General features: G+C 42.1%; 1 protein-coding gene across 3 annotated transcripts; it reads right to left on the bottom strand.

The window, feature by feature from the left end:
* Nucleotides 1-5774: 5774 nt before the first annotated feature.
* Nucleotides 5775-21010, bottom strand: Zfp110 (zinc finger protein 110). 3 transcript variants are annotated; one of them, XM_087554427.1, is made up of 8 exons: nt 20735-21010; nt 20489-20568; nt 19608-19734; nt 18745-18840; nt 10917-11396; nt 9146-9234; nt 7945-8071; nt 5775-7611 (listed from the first exon to the last, which is right to left on the bottom strand). In XM_087554427.1, exons 2-8 carry the CDS (start codon nt 20519-20521, stop codon nt 6095-6097), a joined length of 2469 nt encoding a protein of 822 aa, XP_087410553.1. In that variant the 5' UTR covers nt 20522-20568; nt 20735-21010; the 3' UTR covers nt 5775-6094.
* Nucleotides 21011-23260: the final 2250 nt, after the last annotated feature.

Below are 23260 nucleotides of genomic sequence, written 5' to 3'. Positions count from 1 at the left end.
GAGAGATCTACATCCGGCTCCTGTTGGCCTGCACTTCTTTGCTTCATCCATCTTGTCTAATTGGATGGCTGTATATGCATGGGCCACATGTGGGGCAAGTTCTGAATGGGTGTTCCTTCTGTGTCTGTTTTAATCTTTGCCTCTCTATTCCCTGCCAAGGGTATTCTTGTTCCCCTTTTAAAGAAGGAGTGAAGCATTCACATTTTGATCATCCATCTTGACTTTCATGTGTTCTGTGCATCTAGGGTAATTCAAGCATTTGGGCTAATAGCCACTTATCAATGAATGCATACCATGTGTGTTTTTCTGTGATTGGGTTACCTCACTCAGGATGATATTTTCCAGTTCCGACCATTTGCCTACGAATTTCATAAAGTCATTGTTTTTGATAGCTGAGTAATATTCCATTGTGTAGATGTACCACATTTTCTGTATCCATTCCTCTGTTGAAGGGCATCTGGGTTCTTTCCAGCTTCTGGCTATTATAAATAAGGCTGCTATGAACATAGTGGAGCACGTGTCTTTTTTATATGTTGGGGCATCTTTTGGGTATATGCCCAAGAGAGGTATAGCTGGATCCTCAGGCAGTTCAATGTCCAATTTTCTGAGGAACCTCCAGACTGATTTCCAGAATGGTTGTACCAGTCTGCAATCCCACCAACAATGGAGGAGTGTTCCTCTTTCTCCACATCCTCGCCAGCATCTGCTGTCACCTGAGTTTTTGATCTTAGCCAATCGCACTGGTGTGAGGTGAAATCTCAGGGTTGTTTTGATTTGCATTTCCCTTATGACTAAAGATGTTGAACATTTCTTTAGGTGTTTCTCAGCCATTCGGCATTCCTCAGCTGTGAATTCTTTGTTTAGCTCTGAACCCCATTTTTTAATAGGGTTATTTGTCTCCCTGCGCTCTAACTTCTTGAGTTCTTTGTATATTTTGGATATAAGGCCTCTATCTGTTGTAGGATTGGTAAAGATCTTTTTCCAATCTGTTGGTTGCCATTTTGTCCTAACCACAGTGTCCTTTGCCTTACAGAAGCTTTGCAGTTTTATGAGATCCCATTTGTCGATTCTTGATCTTAGAGCATAAGCCATTAGTGTTTTGTTCAGGAAATTTTTTCCAGTGCCCATGTGTTCCAGATGCTTCCCTAGTTTTTCTTCTATTAGTTTGAGTGTATCTGGTTTGATGTGGAGGTCCTTGATCCACTTGGACTTAAGCTTTGTACAGGGTGATAAGCATGGATCGATCTGCATTCTTCTACATGTTGACCTCCAGTTGAACCAGCACCATTTGCTGAAAATGCTATCTTTTTTCCATTGGATGGTTTTGGCTCCTTTGTCAAAAATCAAGTGCCCATAGGTGTGTGGGTTCATTTCTGGGTCTTCAATTCTGTTCCATTGGTCTGTCTGTCTGTCTCTGTACAAATACCATGCAGTTTTTATCACTATTGCTCTGTAATACTGCTTGAGTTCAGGGATAGTGATTCCCCCTGAAGTCCTTTTATTGTTGAGGATAGTTTTAGCTATCCTGGGTTTTTTGTTATTCCAGATGAATTTGCAAATTGTTCTGTCTAACTCTTTGAAGAATTGGATTGGTATTTTGATGCGGAAGAGGTTTTTAAAGAGGAAATGAATAAATATGTGCCCCAAATAGCTGGTCATAGTGGCTCATGCCTTTAATCCCAGAACTTGGGAAGCAGTCAGGTGGATATTCAGGAACTCAAAGCCAGCCTGGTCAATATAGCTAGTTTGAGGATAGCCAGGGCTACATAAGAATGACCAGGTTTCAATTTTTTCCAAATATAAATTTTATATTTGTATTTCTAATCAGCTATTTTTGGTAGTTTTTCATTTTTTTCTGGCCAACCCTTTCCATTTCTTGTAATGTAAAAGCCCAAAATTTATCTTCCACTCTTCCATCTCTAAACATGATGAACAATTATGTGGTAAATCTCACACATCCATAAAAAGTGCCTTCATTTCTATTGTTAGAGTTTTAGAAGTGGGATTCCAAGTGTGAGTAAGAATATATGAGGTTTAATTTTCATTGGTTCTTGCTAAATTGCAGGTTTGAGGATGTAGACAGTATAATCACAACAACTGTTATAAAAGAACATATTTAATTGGGATTGACTTATAATTTCAGAGGATTAGTTCATTATCATCATGGCTGAAAACATGGCAGTATGCAGGCAGACATGGTACTGGAGGAGCTGAGAGTTCTACATCTGGACTTGAAGGCAGCAGGAAACTGTGAATAGCTTGAGCATATATAAGATCTCAAAGCCTGTTCCCATAGTGACATGCTTCCTCCAACAAGGCCACACCTACTAATTGTGCCACTCCTTAATGACCAAGTATTCAAACACATCAGTCTATGGGGGCCATACCTATTCAAACCACACACAGTCTTTCTCTGTGTACTACTTGGGTTTTTGTTTTTTTGTTTTTGTTTTTTTTTTTTGATACAAGTTAGTGTCATTTTGAAAGAGGGATTCTCAGTTGAGAAAATGCCTTCATCAGATTAAATTAAAGGCAATCTCGTTGGGGACACTTTCATGGTTTATGGTTGATGCAGGAGGAGCACTGGGGACAGCTGCACCCCTAAGCAAGTGGTCCTGAATTCTATAAGAAAGTAACTGAGCAAGTCACAAGGAGCAAGCCAGTATGCAGCACTCTTCCCTTGATTTTCTGCCTTGACTTTCTCTCGGTGATGGACTGTACTTAAGATGGATGTGTAAGCTGAAACAAACCTTTTCCTCCCCCATTTGCTTTTGGTATTGTTTTATCCCAGCAATAGGAAGCAAACTAAGGCCCTTATAGAATTCCCAACTCTGCCTCAGAACTCTTCTTTGCCAGCTGGGCCTAATGATTGAGAAGGTAGATCCAACTGGAATTCACCCTTTCCTCTTACTGGGAGCCCTTAGAGCCTCTTTTTTTTTTTTTTTTTTTTAAACAAAGGAAAATATAATTAATGACTTTGTTACATTTTCTAATTTTTGATTTTTTTTTTTTTGGTTCTTTTTTTCGGAGCTGGGGACCGAACCCAAGGCCTTGTGCTTCCTAGGTAAGTGCTCTAACACTGAGCTAAATCCCCAGCCCCCTAATTTTTGATTCTTAAGGTAGATTATTTAAGTGTTCATAAAACTTTCAAAATCCAGATCCAATGCAGTAAATAAATTACAGTATTTCCTTCTGATAATTGTTTGTTCACTATGATTCAGTTCTGTGAAGGGTCATCATTTAAGAAACTTGTGAGCTAGAATCAGCCATATTTGATTCTTGGTCACTGACAGATGAGCACACCAGTTCTTCGCACTGGAGTATATGCAAATGCTCTACGGGGTGTCCCTTATGTGCAAATGCAGAGCCTCTTTAAAACCCTAGATATCTGTTATCTCACCTCCCAAGGTCTAGGTTTGGGAAAACCCCAGGTCAACTAGACCCGATCTGTTTATGATCACAGGCACAAGGTCTTTGTTAAAGGCACTGATTGGCCATTGGCCACCCAAGCCACCACCATTTAATGGCTGGCTGGCCTATAGTGGTTCCAAGACTGAATTACAGAGTGACCATCTAGAGGTCCAGAGTTTCAACAGAACTTGAATCACCAGCTTAGCAACACAGTGAGTCCTATCTTGGAAGGGATAGAAACTACCATCTGTCATTTTCTAAGCATCACTCACAGACTTAGTGAGAGAGGAATCAGACTCATTCCAGCTTTTGAAGGGAGACCAGCCAGGTCATGGAAGGCTTTCTCTGGGTAGGAAGGTCCACAGTTATGCTAGTCTTTACCTCCACAATTTGAAGGCTAAGGCAGGAAGAGGAAGGCAAGGAGAGACTGTATGGTGGACAGGCTCAATGAGTGATTTCTACTTGACCCTACTTTCCATCTGACACATTGAAAGGCAGTCAACACACACAAAGTTGAGAGTCCATATACATCCAACCTATATTAAAATGACCCTAAGGGTTCTACTTACAACTCTTTGTCTTCCTTGTTGATTTCAGAAACCAGTGGTTAGGAACCACAGACCACCAAATAACAAAATGGCTGTTTTCTGCCAGTAATTTGAAATTGCTTATTATATAGTATAGGAAAACATTATTGAAGATGCAGGTTGCACCTTCTGGCCCAAAGTTCTCCTATAGTCCTCCATTGCACAATTGCTCTTAGCTCATCTTACTGTTAGGGATCCAGAAAAATAAGACTCTTGGGTTTTGGTTTCAAGTCCAACCACTTGTTTCATACCTGATAGGCAATAATGTGGAGCAATTTACCAGCTAACACAGCTTTGGGCAAACTTAAGCCCCCATTTCAAAAATGCTAACAAACTTTTATCAGGTTGTTGAAATGATTAATTAAAAACAGCACTATGTCTGAAATATACCTCTGGTGGCCCTTTTATTCTACACTCTTGACCTTACTACATGCAATATACTCTCTGGTCCTGTTTCCGGGTCCTATTTGTTTCAGAGAAAGGTGAGGCATTCACCCAAGAGAGCATAATTACACCTCTCTATAGGATAAATCCCAATGGATCTGGCATGTATGCTGGAGTTGAACCCAGAGCTTCATATAAGCAAAATACATCCTCAAGCACTGGGCCACACCCCAGCTCTAGAATATGTTTTCAAATGTTATAAAGAGCAAAGAAGAACAATGTGGAACTCTGGAGAAAGGGATGATGTGGGGTGTGTATGATCTGGAGATGAAAAAAATTATGTGTGCCTGTGAGTATATATGAGTGCAGGTATCAAGAGTCCAGAAGGTGCTAGATCCCGTGAAACTGGAGTTACCAGTGGTTTTTGAACCTTCAAGTGTGGATGCCATGAATTAAACTGGGTCCTCTGCAAGAGCAGCAAGAATTCTTAACCATGGAGCCATCTCTTCAACCCTGAAGAATTCTAGTTTTATTTTGTGTGACTGCATACCACGGCACATATGTGGATGTTAGTGGACAACTTGCAAGCATCAGTTCTATTCCCAATATGTTTGTCCTAGGGATTAAAACCAGGTCATTAAGTTTGGTGGCAGGCCCTCTTTACCAGCTGAGCCATATTGCTAGTCCTTTGCTTTTCTTTGTTGACATGTATCTGCCTGCCTGCCTGCCTACCTACCTATCAATCTATCTACTTATCTATCTATCTATCTATCTATCTATCTATCTATCTATCTATCTATCTATCTACCTACCTATCTCTATCTATCTATCTATCTATCTATCTATCTATCTATCTATCTATCTATCTATCTATCTAATGGAATTTGAAAGTGAGCATCAAACACATGCCCTGGTGTTGCCAGTGTTTTTGTTGCTTAACAGTGATGAACTTCTCCCGGAACTAGTTCTGTAGGAAAGATGGTAATGTAAAGCCAGAGGATATTCTCATGTGTTCCTGGATTCACTACGGACTTCTAGACCTCCGGGCCTGCAACGATTCCTGAAGATTTTCTCTGATCTGTACAGTGATCTGCTAGACCTGTTTGAGATCACTAACATAAAAGACTGTCTGGAGCTGGAGAGATGGTTCAGAGGTTAAGAGCACTGGCTACTCTTCCAGAGGCCCTGAGTTCAAATCCCAGCAAACACATGGTGGCTCACAACCATCTGTAATGAGATCTGATGCCGTCTTCTGGTGTTTCTGAAGACAGTTATGGTGTACTTATACACATAAATAAACTTTAAAAGGTATACTCAGCTGCTAGCGTTTCAGTTAATTCCAGATGTAGTCACGTTGATAATGAAAAACAGCTATTACAACAGAAAACAAAGTTCCACATAAATATAAGTTTATTTTTCTACATACTTTTAATTTTTGTCACTCACACACTTTACCCTGTATAGAAATATTGGTGCAAATTTTGGTACTTGGCTTCTTAAACTTAGGGGTATTTTCAGATCTTTTATTTCCTTCTGAGGATAAGTGAAGCAATTAAAAAACTCCCTGATGGTTTCACTCACTGCCTGCTGGGTGGTGTCCTGAGCTGCCCTTAAGCTGTGGGGCTTTCCTTATTCAAAGCCTATTTATCACACTCGGTGTCTGCATAGTACATCTCAAGGCTGAAAAACTAGTGCTTTGAAAGGCACAAAGGCTACAATTTGGGTTGCTTCTTGAATTTTATCCTGTGTGTTTTCTGATGCCCAATAAGGTGTGAGCTCTGTGTGAATGCCTTCCCACAGTTGCTGCACACATATGGTCGCTCCCCAGTATGAGTCCTCTCATGCCTGGTAAGGTGGGAACTCTGACGGAAAGCTTTCCCACAGTGCTGACAGTGGTAGGGCTTAGCTCCAGTGTGAGTCCTCAGGTGTTGAGAGATGGCTGAGCGGTCATTGAAAGTCCTCCCACACTCTGAACACTCAAATGGTCTCTCTCCACTATGAATTCTAAGATGCTGTGTGAGGGAAGAGCTCTGAACAAAGGCTTTCCCACAGGCCATACACATGTAAGGCCGTTCTCCTGTGTGGATCTTCTTATGGACAGAGAAATACCTAGAATTTCGGAACATTTTACCACATTCACTGCATCGGCAAACTTGGCTCCCCTTGTGAATTTTTATAAAGAATATCTGCTGAGCATGCCGGCTGATGGCCTTCGTACAATTATTGGCTCTCCTGAGCTTTCTCACTTCAGAACCCCTATAGCAAGTTTTTATATAGGGACCGTATTTTATGGAATCATTGTTTTCCCTGCTTTTTTCTCTTTCAGAGGTCTTTAGGTGATTTTTTATATAGGGAACATGTTTTTCAGAAGTGCTAAGTTCCCTGACTCTTTCCCCTTTAGAGCCCTTCTGGTGAGCTTTTACATGTCTCAAGGAATTCCTGTTTCCTTGAACTTTACCTTCTTCATAGCCTTTCTGGTGAATTTTTACAGGTAGTGCATGTGTCAAGATAGTATTGTCCCTGCCTCTTCCTGCCCCAGACCCCATCTGGTCATTTTGTACAGATGACATGGAATTGTTACTTCTCCCCACTTTATGCCATTCAGGGCTTTTCTGGTGAATCTTTGTAGGTGTATCAGGTACTATGGCATTGCTATTGTCCCTGAATCTACCCTCTTCAGAGCCAGTGGCTTTCTGGTAAAATTGTGCAGACACAGTAAGTGTAATGGGATCTCTTCTGGCCCCAGCTGTTCCTTGCTCAGAACCCCGTTGGTTTTTTATAGAGTAGCCATGTGTCATGGGATTGCTGTCACCCCTGCCTTGCCACTCCACAGAGTCCTTTTGCTGATTTCTTATGCGTAAACCTCGTGTCATGGAAATGGTGTTCTTCCTGTCTTTCCCCTTTCTAGTCCCCTTCTGCTTAACTTTTACATGCTTTCTAGGAGGAACTTCATCAAGTGAGCCCTGGCTTTTGTGAAGATTAGTTCCCTCCTGAGACTTGGAGCTTTCAGAGAGCTTCTTCTGAGGATGGCTTTTTTCCTGTAGAAGACCCGCTTGATTTGATTCTATGGTGTGTATTTCTTGGACCCTATCTTGTGAGATAATTTCAAAGACAGTGGATTGGATACCATTCCTTGAGAGATCTTTTGGGTTTGGATCATGAATTGGTTTTACCACAGGAATGGGAGAGTCTGGACTTATCGCTCTGTTTTCCAACGTAGGCTCCCACCCTGAAAGAAACCAAGATATACATATTATAGTTATAAGTTCCAGAGTGACAGTATTAAAAAATAAGGTTATATCTTCTCAAACAGTCACTTAGTCTAGGGAGTAACAAGTTGTGAAGCAGCAAAACCCAGAGCTTTCTCATTCCCCAGACAACCCAAACCTGAGGCTGCCTCTGTGCGCTCAAGGCTCCGTACCAATGCAGGGTCACAGTTTCAGATAAAGATCCTGGGCAGAGCAAGAGACTCCTGAGAGCACAGCCAGTTCTGACACTGGGCAGAAGAAAACTGAGAGTTCTGGGGGACCTTGCAGCTTTCTAAATATAGGAATGGCCTTACCCACAGAGACCAAGTTGCCCAAGGTCTCTAGCATCACATCATGATACTCCGTCCTCTGCACTGGACCTAGTAGCCGCCACTCCTCCTGACTGAAGCCCACAGCCACATCCTGGAAAGTCACCGGCTCCTGTAATGTTTTAAAAGTGGGTAGAAGAAAGGCCACTGGGACATTCTACCACACACAGGGACTTCTCTGTTTTGGTGGTTTACTCGGTGACAATAACTTTTTTGATCCCAAAAGAAAGTCACAGGGTATTTCTGCAAATTGAAGTCTGGGTCCCAAGCTGGTAGGCAGAGCTCCTGATTGACAAAGAGCAAGCGCAATAAGCATGCTGCACGGATCATACTAGCATCTGTATTGCCTGCATTGTGAGGGCAACTCTAAAGGACCTTCTCCTTCTGGAAACAGCCTTATCCTGTAGTGTAAAAGCTACGATGAAGACAAATCCTTGCTGCTAATGGACAGGTCTGACCTATGTGTTTCTTATGAGCAGCTAAGAATTCTGAAAGGAAGACTCTTCCATTTCACCACTTTGCCTGGATCTGGGTGGTATTTTGCCCAGATGTATCAGAGACTACCTTAGAAGGAAAAGAACACAGAGCAATGAGTCTGGGACCACTGACTTCCCATTCCCAGGTAGTAACCTTGCCTGAAGCCTCGCCTACATTGCCCAATCACAGACCTGATCCAATATAAACCACTTGTAGGGAAAAGAGCCATATACACACTAATATCACTAATAATGTATACATAATACACCCTAGTGCCATATATACACCTTTATCCTGGCTGACAGGGCTAATCCTATTGCACGCCCATCACCTAGTTCTGACACTGATCTGAGACTATGCTGTTTCATTCCTAATTCCCCAATTAGGTGTCTCCAAAGGACAAGGGCTCACTCACTCTAATAAGAGTACAATGTAGTCCTTATAAACTATCTGTGATTCCTCTGGTTCTTATGTCCCTCAGTCTTGGTTCTCTGACTCCTACTGTTTGCTTTCTCTATACCCAGGTCACAGTGTCAGGAGGATTACTCTTCACACTTGGGTTTTTCAGAATCCCATTTAAGCCCAAGAACTCAGAAAGTTAAAATGAGCTATATTCTGTGAGGCCTTGGCAAGGACCAATGTAGAAGAGACCTCTTAGGGTGATCCCTTAAAGGAAGCTGTGACCAATGAACAAAAGGTTCTTGCTTACCTCAGGTGGTACAGTAACTGGTAAGGTAGCCACATCCTTTCTTTTCTCCTTTAGTTGATCAGTGGCTTCACTAGAGCAGACAAGCTGAGCTGGAGGAAATGCCACATAAAGAGTTAATGAGGTGGTAGTCCTCAGGCAGACAGAACCATCAATAACCTATGCATACCTATGCTCCGATGGTCGATGCTGACCTCTTCACAACGGTAACCAGTTCCCATAAATGAAATGGGCCATTCTGCACTCATTCTGCATTCATTTCTGCACAGACCATCAGAGACTGCTGTGTCTACTATAGAAACCTTTTATTGTCTCCACATTCCAGCATCTGTCTACGACTCTGGCTTCTGAAGCAATGGCCTTTTCCTTAGTGGTAAAGTCTGTCTCTAATCTCAAAGCCCTTATCATGCTTGTGTGGCTCTCCTTTTACTGCCCTGGAGAAGAGAAGGAACTTCCCTTGGTCATAGAACATTTTATGTTTCTGGTCATATTAAATATCCCTGGCCAGTACTAACAGCCCTTCCAAGGATTCTTTCAGCTCTAGCCTTCCTCATGTGTCTCCACATGTTCTATGGGCTCTTACCATGCTGATTCTACTCCAGCGAGGGTGGGGACAAAAGACCAGAGAGTATCTTGGAATTCTTCCAGTCAGATTTCCTCCTCCCTGGAGCCACTTTACAGCTTTTCTGGTGTTTGTAAGTACAGTGTATGTGCATGTGTCTTTGGGTGCATGCAGAGGCTAGATGAGGATGTCTGGTGTCCTAATCCATCGCTCTTTACTATGTCCATTTGAGACAGTGTCTCTCACTGAACTTGTAGCCAGGCTGGAGGCCAGGAAACCTGAGTGACCTCCCTGCCTCCACTCACTATAATAGTGTGGTTAGGCATGCATGACCATGCCCAGATTTTTTTTTTTTAATGTAGTTTCTAGGGGGAGTTGAACTCCAGTTAACTGTCATAAACTGCCTCACTCCCCAAATCTGGGTATTAAAGTGAGAATGCTGTGCCACTCCTGGGTGACAGCCCCAGGATCATGATAAATTTCTTACATTGACCTTGAACTCATTTGTAGCTTAGGCAGGCCTTGAACTGGTGACTTGACTTGGCCTCTTGAGTATTTTAGATTATAAGCCTACATCATCAGATCTGGTAAAATATATTAAGGATTCAGAGACCAGAGCTCTGACATAAGCCTCACTGGCTTAAAATCAAGGGGTTTACAGGACTATGTTCTTCTTGAATATAGGGAAGAACTCAATCTTTTTTCAATTTCTACAGGCTATACAAGATTCTTGGCCAGTGTTTCATTGGGACATCCATCCTGCTTCTTTTCTTCACTGTTCTAGTCACAGCAGGTTTCAGTGACAGAAACAACCTCCATAAACTCCACCTGTTATCCTGACTTCTTTACCACTTTAGTACTATCTCATGTGTATTCACTTGTCACATCCCATCTTTTCTGTAGGCCCACAGGTTCAGGAAACTCTTGAGCCCTCCATCAGTTAGGACTTCATTCATACCCCCTTCAAAGAATTAGAAGGCTGGCTATGTGTCAGGGATCCTAACAGGATAAAGGAAAAAAAGCATTGCATCTGTAAGCTTCCACTGAAGCCCATGAAGGTTTTTGTTTGAGAGAACAGGGCTGGATAACAAACACTGGTTTCCATTAATTCTAACCTGGTAATGGGAACATGCTTAGTCACCCCAGCACTCCTCATTCCTTTACAAAGCCTTCACAGAGCTGTTTGTCACCTGAGCCTTCCAGGACACTCACCATCATCCTTAGTCACTGAGGTCATATTCTCCAACAAAGCTACTGCTGCTCTGCAGTCCTCTGGGTGCTGTGACTCTAACCACACCCGAAACTTCTCAGGCAGTGCACTCAGGAACTGTTCAAACACCAGCAACTCTATGATCTGCTTCTTTGAACGTATATTGGGCTGCAGCCACTGGTGACACAGCTTACGAAGCCGGGACACAGCCTTCTGGGGACCAGCTGATTCTTCATACTGGAAATGTCGGAACTTCTGGCGCAAAGCTTCAGTGTCAGTCAAACGCTTGCTTGGCTTAGCTGGTTTGAGGTTACCTGGGTTCAAGTTTTCCCTACTTTCTGGATATAGGGATTGAATCAGGGCATTCCGGGGACCAGCCACATCCTTGTTCAATGTAAGGACCTCAACAACCTTGATCTTCATCAGGGGACTCTCAGCAGGAAAGGAATTCATTCCAGGGTCCAGAGAAGGCCCAGAACATTCTAAAGGTCAAAACCAGAGTAAAAGCCAGGCAATGTGGCACATTTCTATAATCACTGTTCTTGGGAGGCACGGGCAGGAGGGGATCACTCTAAGAATCTAGCCAGATCTACATATTGAGTTATAGGCAACTAGAGTCACAAAGACAGTCTCATCTTAAAACAAAAACAAAACAAAACAAACAAACAAAAAACCATAAAAACGGGCTGCATATGTAGCTCAGTTGGTAGAGAATTTACATAGTATATCTTCAGAAATTCATTAAAAGCAGTCACTGTGATGAATGCCTGTAATCCCAGCACATAGGAGATAGAGGCGCAAGGGTCAGATGTTCAAGGTGAAGCCTGGCTACATAATATGGTGAAGACCAGCATAAGATATGTGAGACCCAGCTTCATTCACATGCTTTAAGAAACACAAATACTGTTTAATTTAGCACATAAGGGACTAACTCATTCTTATATTAAAAAGTACTATCATCAAGTTACATGCACTGCAGAGAATCTGTATGGTTTTTCTTCCTTTACCCCCTTCTCTTATATTAATTTTTTTAACTTGCCTTTTATTTTGCACATCATTAGTTGTTTGTATTTTGTCTAAAAAAATAAAAATAAAATTCATGCAGAATTTTTTTCCCCCTTTCCCTTTTGGCTTTTCTTTCTTTGCCTAGGGCCTAGCCCTAAGGGATTTCTCAATCACTGAGGTGTATCAACCAGGACCAACACTCTTTTGAGATTGGGCAGCCAACCCTGGGTGGCCTTGAGCTCTGTGTAGCAGAGTACTTTAAACTTCTGATGCTCCTCTTACCTCCTGAGTACAGGGATCACAGGAGCCCATGACCATACTCCAGCCTCTCTTTTGGCTTTGTATTTAAGGACAAGTACTCACTAAATTGCCCACACTGGCCTTGAATCTGCCTTAGCTTTCCAAGTAGCTGGGATTATTGGCCTATAACACCAGGCCTCCCTCTTCCTTCCTTTCTTTCTTTCTTTCTTTCTTTCTTTCTTTCTTTCTTTCTTTCCTTCTTTCCTTCTTTCCTTCTTTCCTTCTTTCCTTCTTTCTTCCTCCCTCCCTCCCTCCCTCTCTCTCTCTCTCTCTTTCTTTCTTTCTTTCTTTGTTTCTTCCCTCCTTTCTTTCTTTTCTTTTCTTTTCAACTCCTTCAGAAGGATGTCTCCCTTCCCCTTCATTACCCACAATGTTTGCTTCAAAGCTCTGTTCACTGGTTTTAGCAATGTATTGCAGGCTTTCCAGTTACCCTAGATTTTAAGTGTGGATGCTAGAGAATGGTATCTATTTAAGAGAATCATAATATACATATTTGAGACAGACAGATGGTACACAAAGGTCCCAGAGAACAAACATATGAAAGAGAAAATGTATTCTTGAACAAAAATCAACAAACCATGAAAATGCACTATTGGACTAGACTTTAGCACAGCAGTTGTTAGCCTGTGAGTCACAACCCCTTTGGTGGTTGAATGACCCTTTCATAGGGGTTCATAACAATAACAAAATTACAGTTATGAAGTAGCAACAGAAATAGTTTATTGTTGAGGGTGACCACAAAACGAGGAACTATATTAAAGGATCACAGTATTAGGAAGGTTGAAAACCACTGGTCTAGTGATTCTGGACTCTTAAACAGATCTATAAATCTGAGCCCTCAGATGTCTCTGTAACACTATCTGCCTCAAGATTTCCCTTACTCTCTCAAAGTTTGGACTCATACTGAAATTCAAGATACACTCTTGTTTCTTGGGGTTTCTTGAGGTATTCATTCACTCTGTGTTACCTTCTTGCTAAGGCCAAGTAATTCAGTCACATTGCTAATAAATTGGAATTTATAAAATAAATTTAAGGCCCCCAAAATTTCACTTTTATTATTCACTACAATCCTTTCTGATTGTGTATTTTTTTCATTCTCAGACAATGTAGCAGTTAAAGCTAATGATTTCCTCAGAGAATACATCCAAAGGGTCCTTGCCCATATGAGTCCTCTGATACAGAATCCAATGAGGACTCCTACTGAGGCCTTCCACATCGTTGTACTCACAGGAATCCCTGTCAGTTTTCTTCAACACTCAGTGGCTTTCTAATAGTAATTACATTCTTAAGGCTATCTGTGGTACAACTGTGATACCAAATGAGAGAGCTACACATGAAAGTGCTTCTATACTATGCACATTCTCATGGCTTTAGAGTTCTCAGATGCTATTATTTAGTGTAAGAAAATTGTATTTTGGGGGTCGGGAGTGCAAGTTCTCTCAAGGTAAAACTAACTTAGGTCAGAAGTTGTTCCTGCTTGAATCATACTTTGAGATTTCTCCCCTTAGAGGAGTTCTCAGATATTGAAAATTTCACAAAAGGTCCCATTCATGTCTTTACAGATTAATATCCTGTTTTAGCTACTTAACAGTTAAGGTGGTCTAAGCTGAGCTGAAACTGGGCTTTCCCACACTAACCATATTTACTGCACACTTTTTTGATATCACCTTCCTACCCCCCAAAGATCTCAGAGAGCAAATTTATAAAAGACGAGAGAAAATGTGTTCTTGAACAAAAATCAACAGTACTGGACTAGGCTCTATCCAAAATACATGATCACTCTAGGTTCTAGACACTCAACAAACTGATAAGGCCCTGAGCCCTCAGAGGTCTGTAGTGAAATTCCTTCATTTTCCACATATATGTATTCTAATATTTCATATGAGTAAATATTTCTTTCATTCTCTACATTTTTGTTCGAGCATATGGATATCCATAAGCTATACAAAGAGTATCTGACTCTCTTTCTCAAACAAAAGAGAAACAGTTTGGGGAGGGAGAGATGGCTCCACAGTTATTGGTACTGTCTTTTTTTCCAGAAATGCTGGGTTCCACTCCTACTACAAATATGATGACTCAAAACCATGTGTACCTCAATCCAAGGGAATTCGATGCCCTTCTTTGGCCTTAGTGGGAGCTGCATGCACACAGTGCACAGAAAAACACAGAGGCAAAACCATACATACACAAAGGAAAAAAATAAGCATTTTTTAGGTTCTCCTGTGATTATGACTTATTCATCTACTATTAATCTCTTTCTCCTTTATTTCTTGACAGGGTCTCACTATGCTATCTTGGTATTCTCGCATTCCTCTGCCTCTCAAGTGCTTTGATTTAAGGAATATGCCACTAGTGTCTGTTATGAATTGCTTCTAATACTTAAGTACAGTTAACTCTCAAGTGTTCCACTTGAGGGATATACATGTGGCTGTGCTTTTTTGAATAGCCACAGAATGACAACTGAATACATGAGCACAATCTAATTTATTTCCCAGATGGCTTTCACAGGAGTTTATTCAACTCAAAGCTTTCTTTTTTTTTTTTTTGGTTCTTTTTTTTTTTTTCGGAGCTGGGGAGCGAACCCAGGGCCTTGCGCTTCCTAGGTAAGCGCTCTACCACTGAGCTAAATCCCCAGCCCCTAACTCAAAGCTTTCTTGAGGATGAATGACATTTGTCTCAGAATTTAATCATTTTCTCATTATTACATCACCAACCACATTCCATGCTGTCATTCTTACTGGAGAGGCTTGTAAGCTTAGTTGTGAGACAGAATTTGAACTTTGGATTCAATCGCACTTTTGTGTATTAATAAGAGGCACTACGGGGTTAGGGATTTAGCTCAGTGGTAGAGCGCTTGCCTAGGAAGCGCAAGGCCCTGGGTTCGGTCCCCAGCTCCGGAAAAAAAGAAAAAAAAAATAAGAGGCACTACACACTATTGTTGGGACACTAGTGAAGATGTGTTATCTCATTTAATAGTAATACATGACATTCTAAAAATCTGTATGCTACCTGGACCTCTTGAAGTACAAACAAACAACTGGCCGAGCAAAGCTTCTTGGATGTGTCTCTGGTCCCTTTTCATCTATGATCCTTTGACAGGATAAGTAGAGACTTGACACAGTTTAAATCAATCCAATTTTCAAAGTAAACACTATTAAGTAGCTCTTCATATGATTAGTGTAAAGTTTTACCTAACATTATGTAATTATGGAGAGAAAAAGAAAACCACAATTCCACTCCTTAAAATAGTTTATGCCTTTAACACCTTTAAAACAAGTTAATTTCAAAATTTAGGCTAAGTTTTCCTTGCAACGCATGGCCGGGGATGTATGTAGCCCAGTGGCAGAGTGCTTACACAGCACATACAAGGCTGTGGGATGTCTTTAGAACCACAAAGAAGCTTGTAGTAAACATACAGATTATGAACAACAGCCACAAGAAATCCTTTCACGTCTTCCTTCACCCATAGAAATGCTCAGCAGCTTTTTGGTCCAGTTTAGCTAATTACTTACTTAGATCCACTGAGTCTACTTCTGAGTCAAACATACTCCTTAATTTTCCCCAAGCTGCTACGATTTTCTCATGGCAGGTACCATCATTTCAACCCTGGAGACTACTAATGCCTACTTCCTTTCTCCATCTGTGTCCTGCCACAGGTCTTTCTTTACAAACCAAGCAGAACGAGCTGTGAAAATCCAGGTCACACCATTCCTCAACAATGAAAGTTAAACTTCCCCCACAGCTGATGTGGCCAGGTGTCTTCTTCTAGTTTAACCTGCATGTTCTTGTATTTTGGTTTCCTACTCTTAGCCTCAAAAATTTCCTATTTCCATCATATAGGAATGATTTTTCACTCATTAGAAAGCACTAGATGAATATTTATTCATTCAGATGAATGTTGATGTGAAACTAAGCATCATCACCAAAGATGGCAGCAGGTGATCTGACCGGTGAACAGGGACAGAAAGGGGTTCTGATGCTACTTCCACCAGTGCACAAAGACACAGAGAGAAGCATCCAGTGGCACATGGTGTGCTATACCACACAGCCAAAATATAAATTACAAAAATTGAAGATAGCAAAAACAGGGAAAACTACTATGTCTTTTATGAATATTAACACAAAAATACAACCTTACAGCAAGGCATTTCTTATATTTATGTTACCACTTTAACTGTCTTTGAACAGTTAAAAAAAATCACTATAACCACCTTGGAAGATTCTGCAATGGAAATAGGTATTTTCTTATTTATCATATAGGAATGCTTTTTCACTCATTAGAAAGCACTAGATGAATATTTATTCATTCAGATGAATGCTGATGTGAAACAAAGCAGAATCTCCCATCATGCTCATCAAAACCTATACATTTTCCTATTACGCCGGGCCAGATATCCTGTCTTTAAATTCAGAATCATGTTTTGGATATGATGATAGAACTATTTAATTCTCTAAAGGGGGGTGAACTTAACAACACCCATAGGCTCATATGTTTGAATATTTGATGCCCTGTTGGTGAAACTGGTAGAATTAGAAGTTGTGGCCTTGCTGGATGAGGTGTATCCACTGGGGGTGTTTCTAAAGTTCATGCCAGCCCCAGTTAGCTCTCTCCCTCTGCTTGTGAATCAGACGTATACTCTCGGTACTGCAGTACCATGCTACCCACTATGACGGTTATAGACTAACCCTCTGAAACTGTAAGTAAGCCCCTAATTACATGGACCTACGGGATTTGGAGTTTGCCTTTCTTGAGACAGAACTTGCTTAGGTCCAGTATTTCCTTACTTTCCCTCTTCTAGAATGGAAATATATATTCTGTGCCATTGTATGTTGGAAGAATATAACTTGCTTTTTGCAGTTTAATGGGGTTTCAATTAAAGAGCTTGCTTTGAGTCTCAGAAGAGACTTTGAACTTGTGTGAGTGCAGTGCCCTCAGAGGATAGAACAGGGCATGATGTAACTCCTGAGATTTTAGTTACAGATGGTTCTGAGCTGCCACGTGACTGCTAGGGATCAAACCCCACCCTCTGCAAGCATAGCCAACGATCTAACCACTGAGCAATCTCCCCAGCCCAAAGGCTGGGAACTTTTAAACAGTGTTGAGACTGTGAAAGGTTATAGGGATTTTTTTAAAAAGATTTATTTATTTCATGTATATGAGTACGCTGCTGTCCTTGACACGCAAGACAAGGACATAGGATCTCATTACAGATGGTTGTGAGCCACCATGTGGTTGCTGGGAATTGAACTCATGACCTTTGGAAGAGCAGCCAGTGCTCTAAACCATTGAGCCATCTCTCCAGCCTGGTTATAGGGATTTTTAAGTTGGACTGAATGCATTCTGTTTTATGATACTGCCATGGGCTTATGGGGCCAGGAAGTAGATCGTGGTGATTTAAATGAGAATGGCCCTCCAGGCTAATAATATATTTGAATGTTTGGTTCCCAGTTGGTGGGACTGTTTAGAAACGATTAGGTGTTGTCTTGTTGGTGGAGCTGTGTTGTTGGGGTTGCGTTTTGAGGTTTCAAAAGTCCATGCCATTCCCAGTTAACTCCAGCTCTCTAGCTGCTTCCAGCTTGTGAATTAGGAAGTAAGCTCTTAGTTACTGTGTCAGCACCATGCCTGCCTGGTAGTCTCGAGTAGTCCTGGCTCTCCTGGAACTTGCTTTGTACATCAGCTGGCATTAAACTTACAGAGATTCAACTGTTTCTGCTTCCCGAGTGTGTGGGATTAAAGTGTGTGCTACCACTGCCTGGCTAAGATTTTTTTTTTAACTACAGGGGTATGGAAATTTATTAAAGGTCATTAATGTACAATAAAATGTTTAGCATTATGGTATGCACCCAGAAAGGGGAAAAAAAATCAACAAAGCCCAAGAACACAGAAGAGGCTTCTGTACTATGACAAGAATAATTTAGTCTACAGAAAGATGCTGTTTCCAACAAACAGAAGAGCGAATCTTTATTTATATGGGGCTCAAAGAATTTATGCCCACCATATATAAAGTGAAACCAGATAAATAGGACAGCAGCAAAAAAGGTTAAAAATTCTTGAGTTCACAAAAGTATTCACACAATATGCCTACATGCTTAAAGGAGCCAATGTGGTAGCACACATTTGTAATTCTAGAACTTCTAAGACAGAGGAATCATCAGGAATTCATATCCTTAATCAATTGATAGATTGGAGGCCAGCCTAAAGTACATAAGACCTTATCTCAAAATAAAACAAAAATCCAAAACAATAAAATCCCCAACACAAACATCATACCACTACCCAAATACCACAACTCCCACCCCTAAATAAAGACTGAAGCTGGAGATGTTAGCTCATGTGGTAGCATGTCTGCTCTGCTTATCATGTGAAAGGCCCTGGGCTTTCACCAGCATCATGACAAAATGACTGCAGATTGGAAAATAACTTATTATAACATGCTACCTGGATTCTCATACTGTTTAGAAGACAGTCTCAGAATAACCAGAAGGTCTATCCCTTTGAGAAACACCCACATGCCTGGCTCTTACCTGGAAGAATATCTTGACGAATTTCTCTCTCCATTGGCCAGCAGTCTTCTGCTTCTTCTAACTGAGATATGACATTTGGCTTGGAAAAGTGATGCTCTGCTCAATTGAAAAGAGACAGGGCTTGGGGGGAGTCTACTTAGAGAAAATGCTGTCCTGCTGCAATGTTCTATCCCTTCCTTCCCCCATGCTGCGACACGATGACTTTAGGGCAGTGATAACTACATATCCATTCCTTTTATTGGATTTCTTGGGTTTCCTTGACAGCGAAGATACCATAAAGTAAAAAGTGAGTTTATTCAACTGAGGGGCATTCTGGGAAAGCTTTTGCTTCCCTGCGAAATTTGACAGTTTAGAAAGAACTGGTCAGGACTATCAACTTCTTTCTGCTTAAACATAGACACAAAGCTTTGAGCTATGAAATAACTAGAAAGAACAGAAGACTTCCTAAGAACCACAAAGAAATCAGTCTTTAATGATACCCCTGAGCTGCTGGACACGGACATCTCATGTTTGACATGCCATAAAAAGTATAGGTAACTGTCACTGCAGTTACAAACATCCCTTATAGGCTCTGCTCAGTATTCAGGGGCTCTGGTGTACATTGCTTGGATGAAACGTCTGAAGTCATACTGAAAAGCTGCCCTTTTCCTCTCTGCCAAGCTGTATACTCCCTTAACACTTCTCCTCTGGTCCCTCTAGCCTAAGTCCAAGCACAAACAGTTCAGAGGTACCAGATATTTGGAGTTGGGGTGGGGGTTGGTAAAGTCAAGACTGGCATTGAACTTCCAATCCTCCTCCACCTCTGAAGTACTCCACCCACCCAAGGCCCAAACAGATCTCTATTAGAGTGGAGGTTGCCTTACCCACTGAAATCATGTTATTGTAGTTCTCCATCATGATTTCCCTGTATAGGCACTTCTGTTGGAGGTCCAGCTGTGCCCACTCTTCCTTGGTAAATGTCAGTGATACATCTTCAAACTTCACAGATTCCTAAAAGCCACAAGATGTAGTTCAGCCATCTTGTTTTCCTCTTCCACAGTGACAGAAAAATAGGAAGGCTGAGCAGAATGACCCAGTTACATTTTACTTATCTGGAGTTCCTTTGTCTGAATCCTTGAGCAAATCGGTCTGACACCAATCAGGGGTCAAATGAGACCTGTGACCTATGAAAACCTGTTCATTTCTCACTAACCAGGGGATAGGACTGTTGGCTCCCACCTACACTTCTTTTCTTGTTTTTGAATTGTCACTTCCTTAAAGTAGCTGCTGAAAACTAAACGAGCCTGTTATCTTCTTACACTTGTCAGTTTCTTCACTAGATTCCCAGCTTAAAAACAAAAAAAGTTGAAAAGGACTGGTGAGATGGCTTAGTGGGTAAAGGTGTTTGCTATCAAGCCTGTGTTTGATTAATCTCCGGGACTCATAAGTTGGAAAGATAGCGATCCAGAAAGGTGTCCTCTGTCCTCTGTCCTCTACAAGCAGGCAGTGGCACACACGTGCATACCCACACACAAATAAACATAATAGACTTTTTTTGTTTTTTGCTTTTTTAATTGAAAAGCCTCAATTTGGCTTGCCAGTTCCCGGTTCAGAAATCGGTTTGTTTCTTCTTTTACTCTAATCACCCTTTTGGGCAGTCTTTCAACTCCTCCCGGAACTCTAGGGTATTTGAGAACAAACGTCTCACCACTAGCCGGCCCCTGAGCCAACTCAAAAGAAAAGCAGGAAAGAAACCTTTACTCACATGGGGCCAGGTTGTTGGAAGCGTGGAAGCCATACTGTCCTCAATGTTCTCTCGCGCGAGTAGGCAGAATGCTGACGAAACTGAAGGTGGAAGGGGGGGCACTAAGAAATGTGCCCAGTGGCTACCCCACCTCTGCCTATATCCCGTCCCTCTGCAGGACATGGCCAGTCCACCCCCACACGGCAAAGTGACAAGTGAGTCCTCTCCCCGACTCCCATAAGCCTACAAGACAGGTTCCCCTCTAACCGACAGGGGACAGCTGATGTCCTCTAATCCAAAATGCGGTTGGTTTTCTTAAATTATGTTCTTCATCTAGAACACGATGTCTTCCTCAGGATCCTGACCCAGGACTACAGACCTTCTCCCGGGTCCGTAGAAGTGGAGTCACTAACGAAGCCGACACTAGGCTCCAGAAGTTACGAATAAAACATAAGATGGGTGCTGTCCGACGGACTCTCACGAAGCGTTACAAGTGACTGCGAAAGACACAATGGCGCTCGCCCGTCGGTCTTGTCCCGAACTGCGTCAGCTCACTGGTCCGAACTACAACTCCCAGACGCCCCCGCGGAGGTTTAGCGGCAGCAATCAGGCGGCGTCCGTTCTGTTGGTGGGCGAAGCCGTAGTCCGTAGGAGTGTGCTATTGGCTGCTAAAGAATTAGGATGAAGCCTTTGAAGGAGGATACTAAGATGCTGAGCACCTGCCCTTGTGTGGATAGAGACCCAGGCTGGGAAAGAGTCGAACCCTCAAACAGGAGCAAAAGAACTTGGACAAACCGGAAACAGGGGATGAGCAAGGAGGTGGGGCGGAAGTGCTGGTGTTAGGTCGGCTGGGGGACGCTTGCCGCGTAGCAAGATAAGGAGGGCTGACCGAGGGGACAGACGGAACGTACAGCATACCTAGTGTAGAGGGGAGGGATCTGGATGGTGGTTGACTGTGGGTCCGAGGCGAGTTTCCTGAGGGGAAGGAGAAAAGGATGCTATCGTGCTGAATTTTCACTGGTGCTCTTAAAGGGAGAGGAAGAAAGGACTAAACTGTAGAAACAGAAAGTCAATAGGCCTTGGAATAAAAGTTTCTATGAGAGGACAGGCGTTTGCGTCCAGATTTGTAGAGTGGGCAAGGTTGTGTGGTCTTCCAAAGTTTGGGTGGGAAGTGTGGAGACCTAGTGAACTTTAAGTATATGGTAGGCTACACTAAATGTCTTCTCCAGTTTTCCCCAACAGAGGAAGGGATGTAGTGAGAATTCTGGAATTTTGGCTTCTTAAAAAAACAAACAAGAACAAAACAAAACAAATAAGAGGGTGCTTTTGTTTTGATCCCAGGTGTAGGGATGTGGGGCTGCTTCGGACTATCTGCAGCAGCTGACCATAATTTGCCTTGTGCTCTAGCAGAATTGTGGTTCTGTCTGTGGCACATTGTTTCTGTGATTGTGTTATATTTGGAATTCTGGGTGGTGGTGTTAAATATCGTTGTTATTCGTGCAAGAATTACAGATATTGGCCACAATGCCCATCTTTCTGTGGTGCTGGTGTTGGAACTCAGAGCTTTGTGGCATATCAGGCAAACACTGATGACTGAGCTAAATTGTTAGTCCTCCTTGGAATTTCTTAACTTTCAGAAGGACCATACCCATTGAATAAGTGATTAGTCCCCCCTTTTTAATAAAAGATTCTTTTAAAAAATTTATTATGTATATATCATACAACTTTCTGCCTGCATGTATGCCTGCAGGCCAGAAGAGAGCACCAGACCTGATTATGGATAGTTGTGAGCCACCATGTGGTTGCTGGGAATTGAACACAGGTCCTCTGGGCAGACAGAGCTCTTAACCTCTGAGCCATCTCTCCAGCCCAATTAGTCCCTTTTTTTAATATTTCAAATTAAATAACCTTAGCTATTCTGCAGGCTATTATTGTGTGACAGAGTTGTGGAAAATAGCCATTGACTGATGGTTTTATTTTAGATGTCAGTGTGCATTTATGTGGCCCATCCAATGGTTCAATAGAGAGCTTTATTATTTTAAGGAGGCAAGTGCTCTTCTCAGTTGGTTCTTATTTTTTTTTTAATCTTTATTAACTTGAGTGTTTCTTATTATTTCAATTATTATTCCCCTGCCCGGTTTCCGGGCCAACATCCCCCTATCCCCTCCCCCTTCCCTTCTATATAGGCTTCCCCTCCCCATCCTCCCCCCATTACCACCCTCTCCCCAACAGTCATGTTCACTGGGGGTTCAGTCTTGGCAGGACCAAGGGCTTCCCCTTCCACTGATGCTCTTACTAGGCTATTCATTGCTACCTATGAGGTTGGAGTCCAGGGTCAGTCCATGTATAGTCTTTGGGTAGTGGCTTAGTCCCTGGAAGCTCTGGTTGGTTGGTATTATTGTTCATATGGGGTCTTGAGCCCCTTCAAGTTCTTCCAGACCTTTCTCTGATTCTTTCAACGGGGGTCCCGATCTCAGTTCAGTGGATTGCTGTTGGCATTTGCCTATATATTTGCTGTATTCTGGGTGTGTCTCTCAGGAGAGAGCTACATCCGGTTTCTGTCAGCCTGCATTTCTTTGCTTCATCGATCTTCTCTAATTGGGTTGCTGTATATGTATGGGCCACATGTGGGGCAGGCTCTGAATGGGTGTTCCTTCTGCCTCTGTTCTAAACTTTGCCTCCCTATTCCCTGCCAAGGGTTTTCTTGTTCCCCTTTTAAAGAAGGAGTGAAGCATTCACATTTTGGTCATCCTTCTTGAGTTTCATGTGTTCTGTACATCTAGGGTAGTTCAA

Source organism: Rattus norvegicus, chromosome 1, assembly GCF_021556685.1.
Source record: "Rattus norvegicus strain SHRSP/BbbUtx chromosome 1, alternate assembly SHRSP_T2T, whole genome shotgun sequence".
NCBI classification, from domain to species: Eukaryota; Metazoa; Chordata; class Mammalia; order Rodentia; family Muridae; genus Rattus; species Rattus norvegicus.
This window is presented reverse-complemented; position numbering and strand designations above follow the sequence as displayed.

What these genes read in the sequence shown, in the direction of transcription:
- Zfp110 (XM_087554418.1), bottom strand. Translation starts at nt 20,650, where the DNA reads ATGTCCTGCAGAGGGACGGGATATAGGCAGAGGTGGGGTAGCCACTGG. An exon ending in CAATAACATGATTTCAGTGG is followed by an intron (nt 18,841 to 19,607) that starts GTAAGGCAACCT and finishes TCAATTGAGCAG; the next exon opens with AGCATCACTTTTCCAAGCCA. An exon ending in TCGTCAAGATATTCTTCCAG is followed by an intron (nt 11,397 to 18,744) that starts GTAAGAGCCAGG and finishes TTTGACCTTTAG; the next exon opens with AATGTTCTGGGCCTTCTCTG.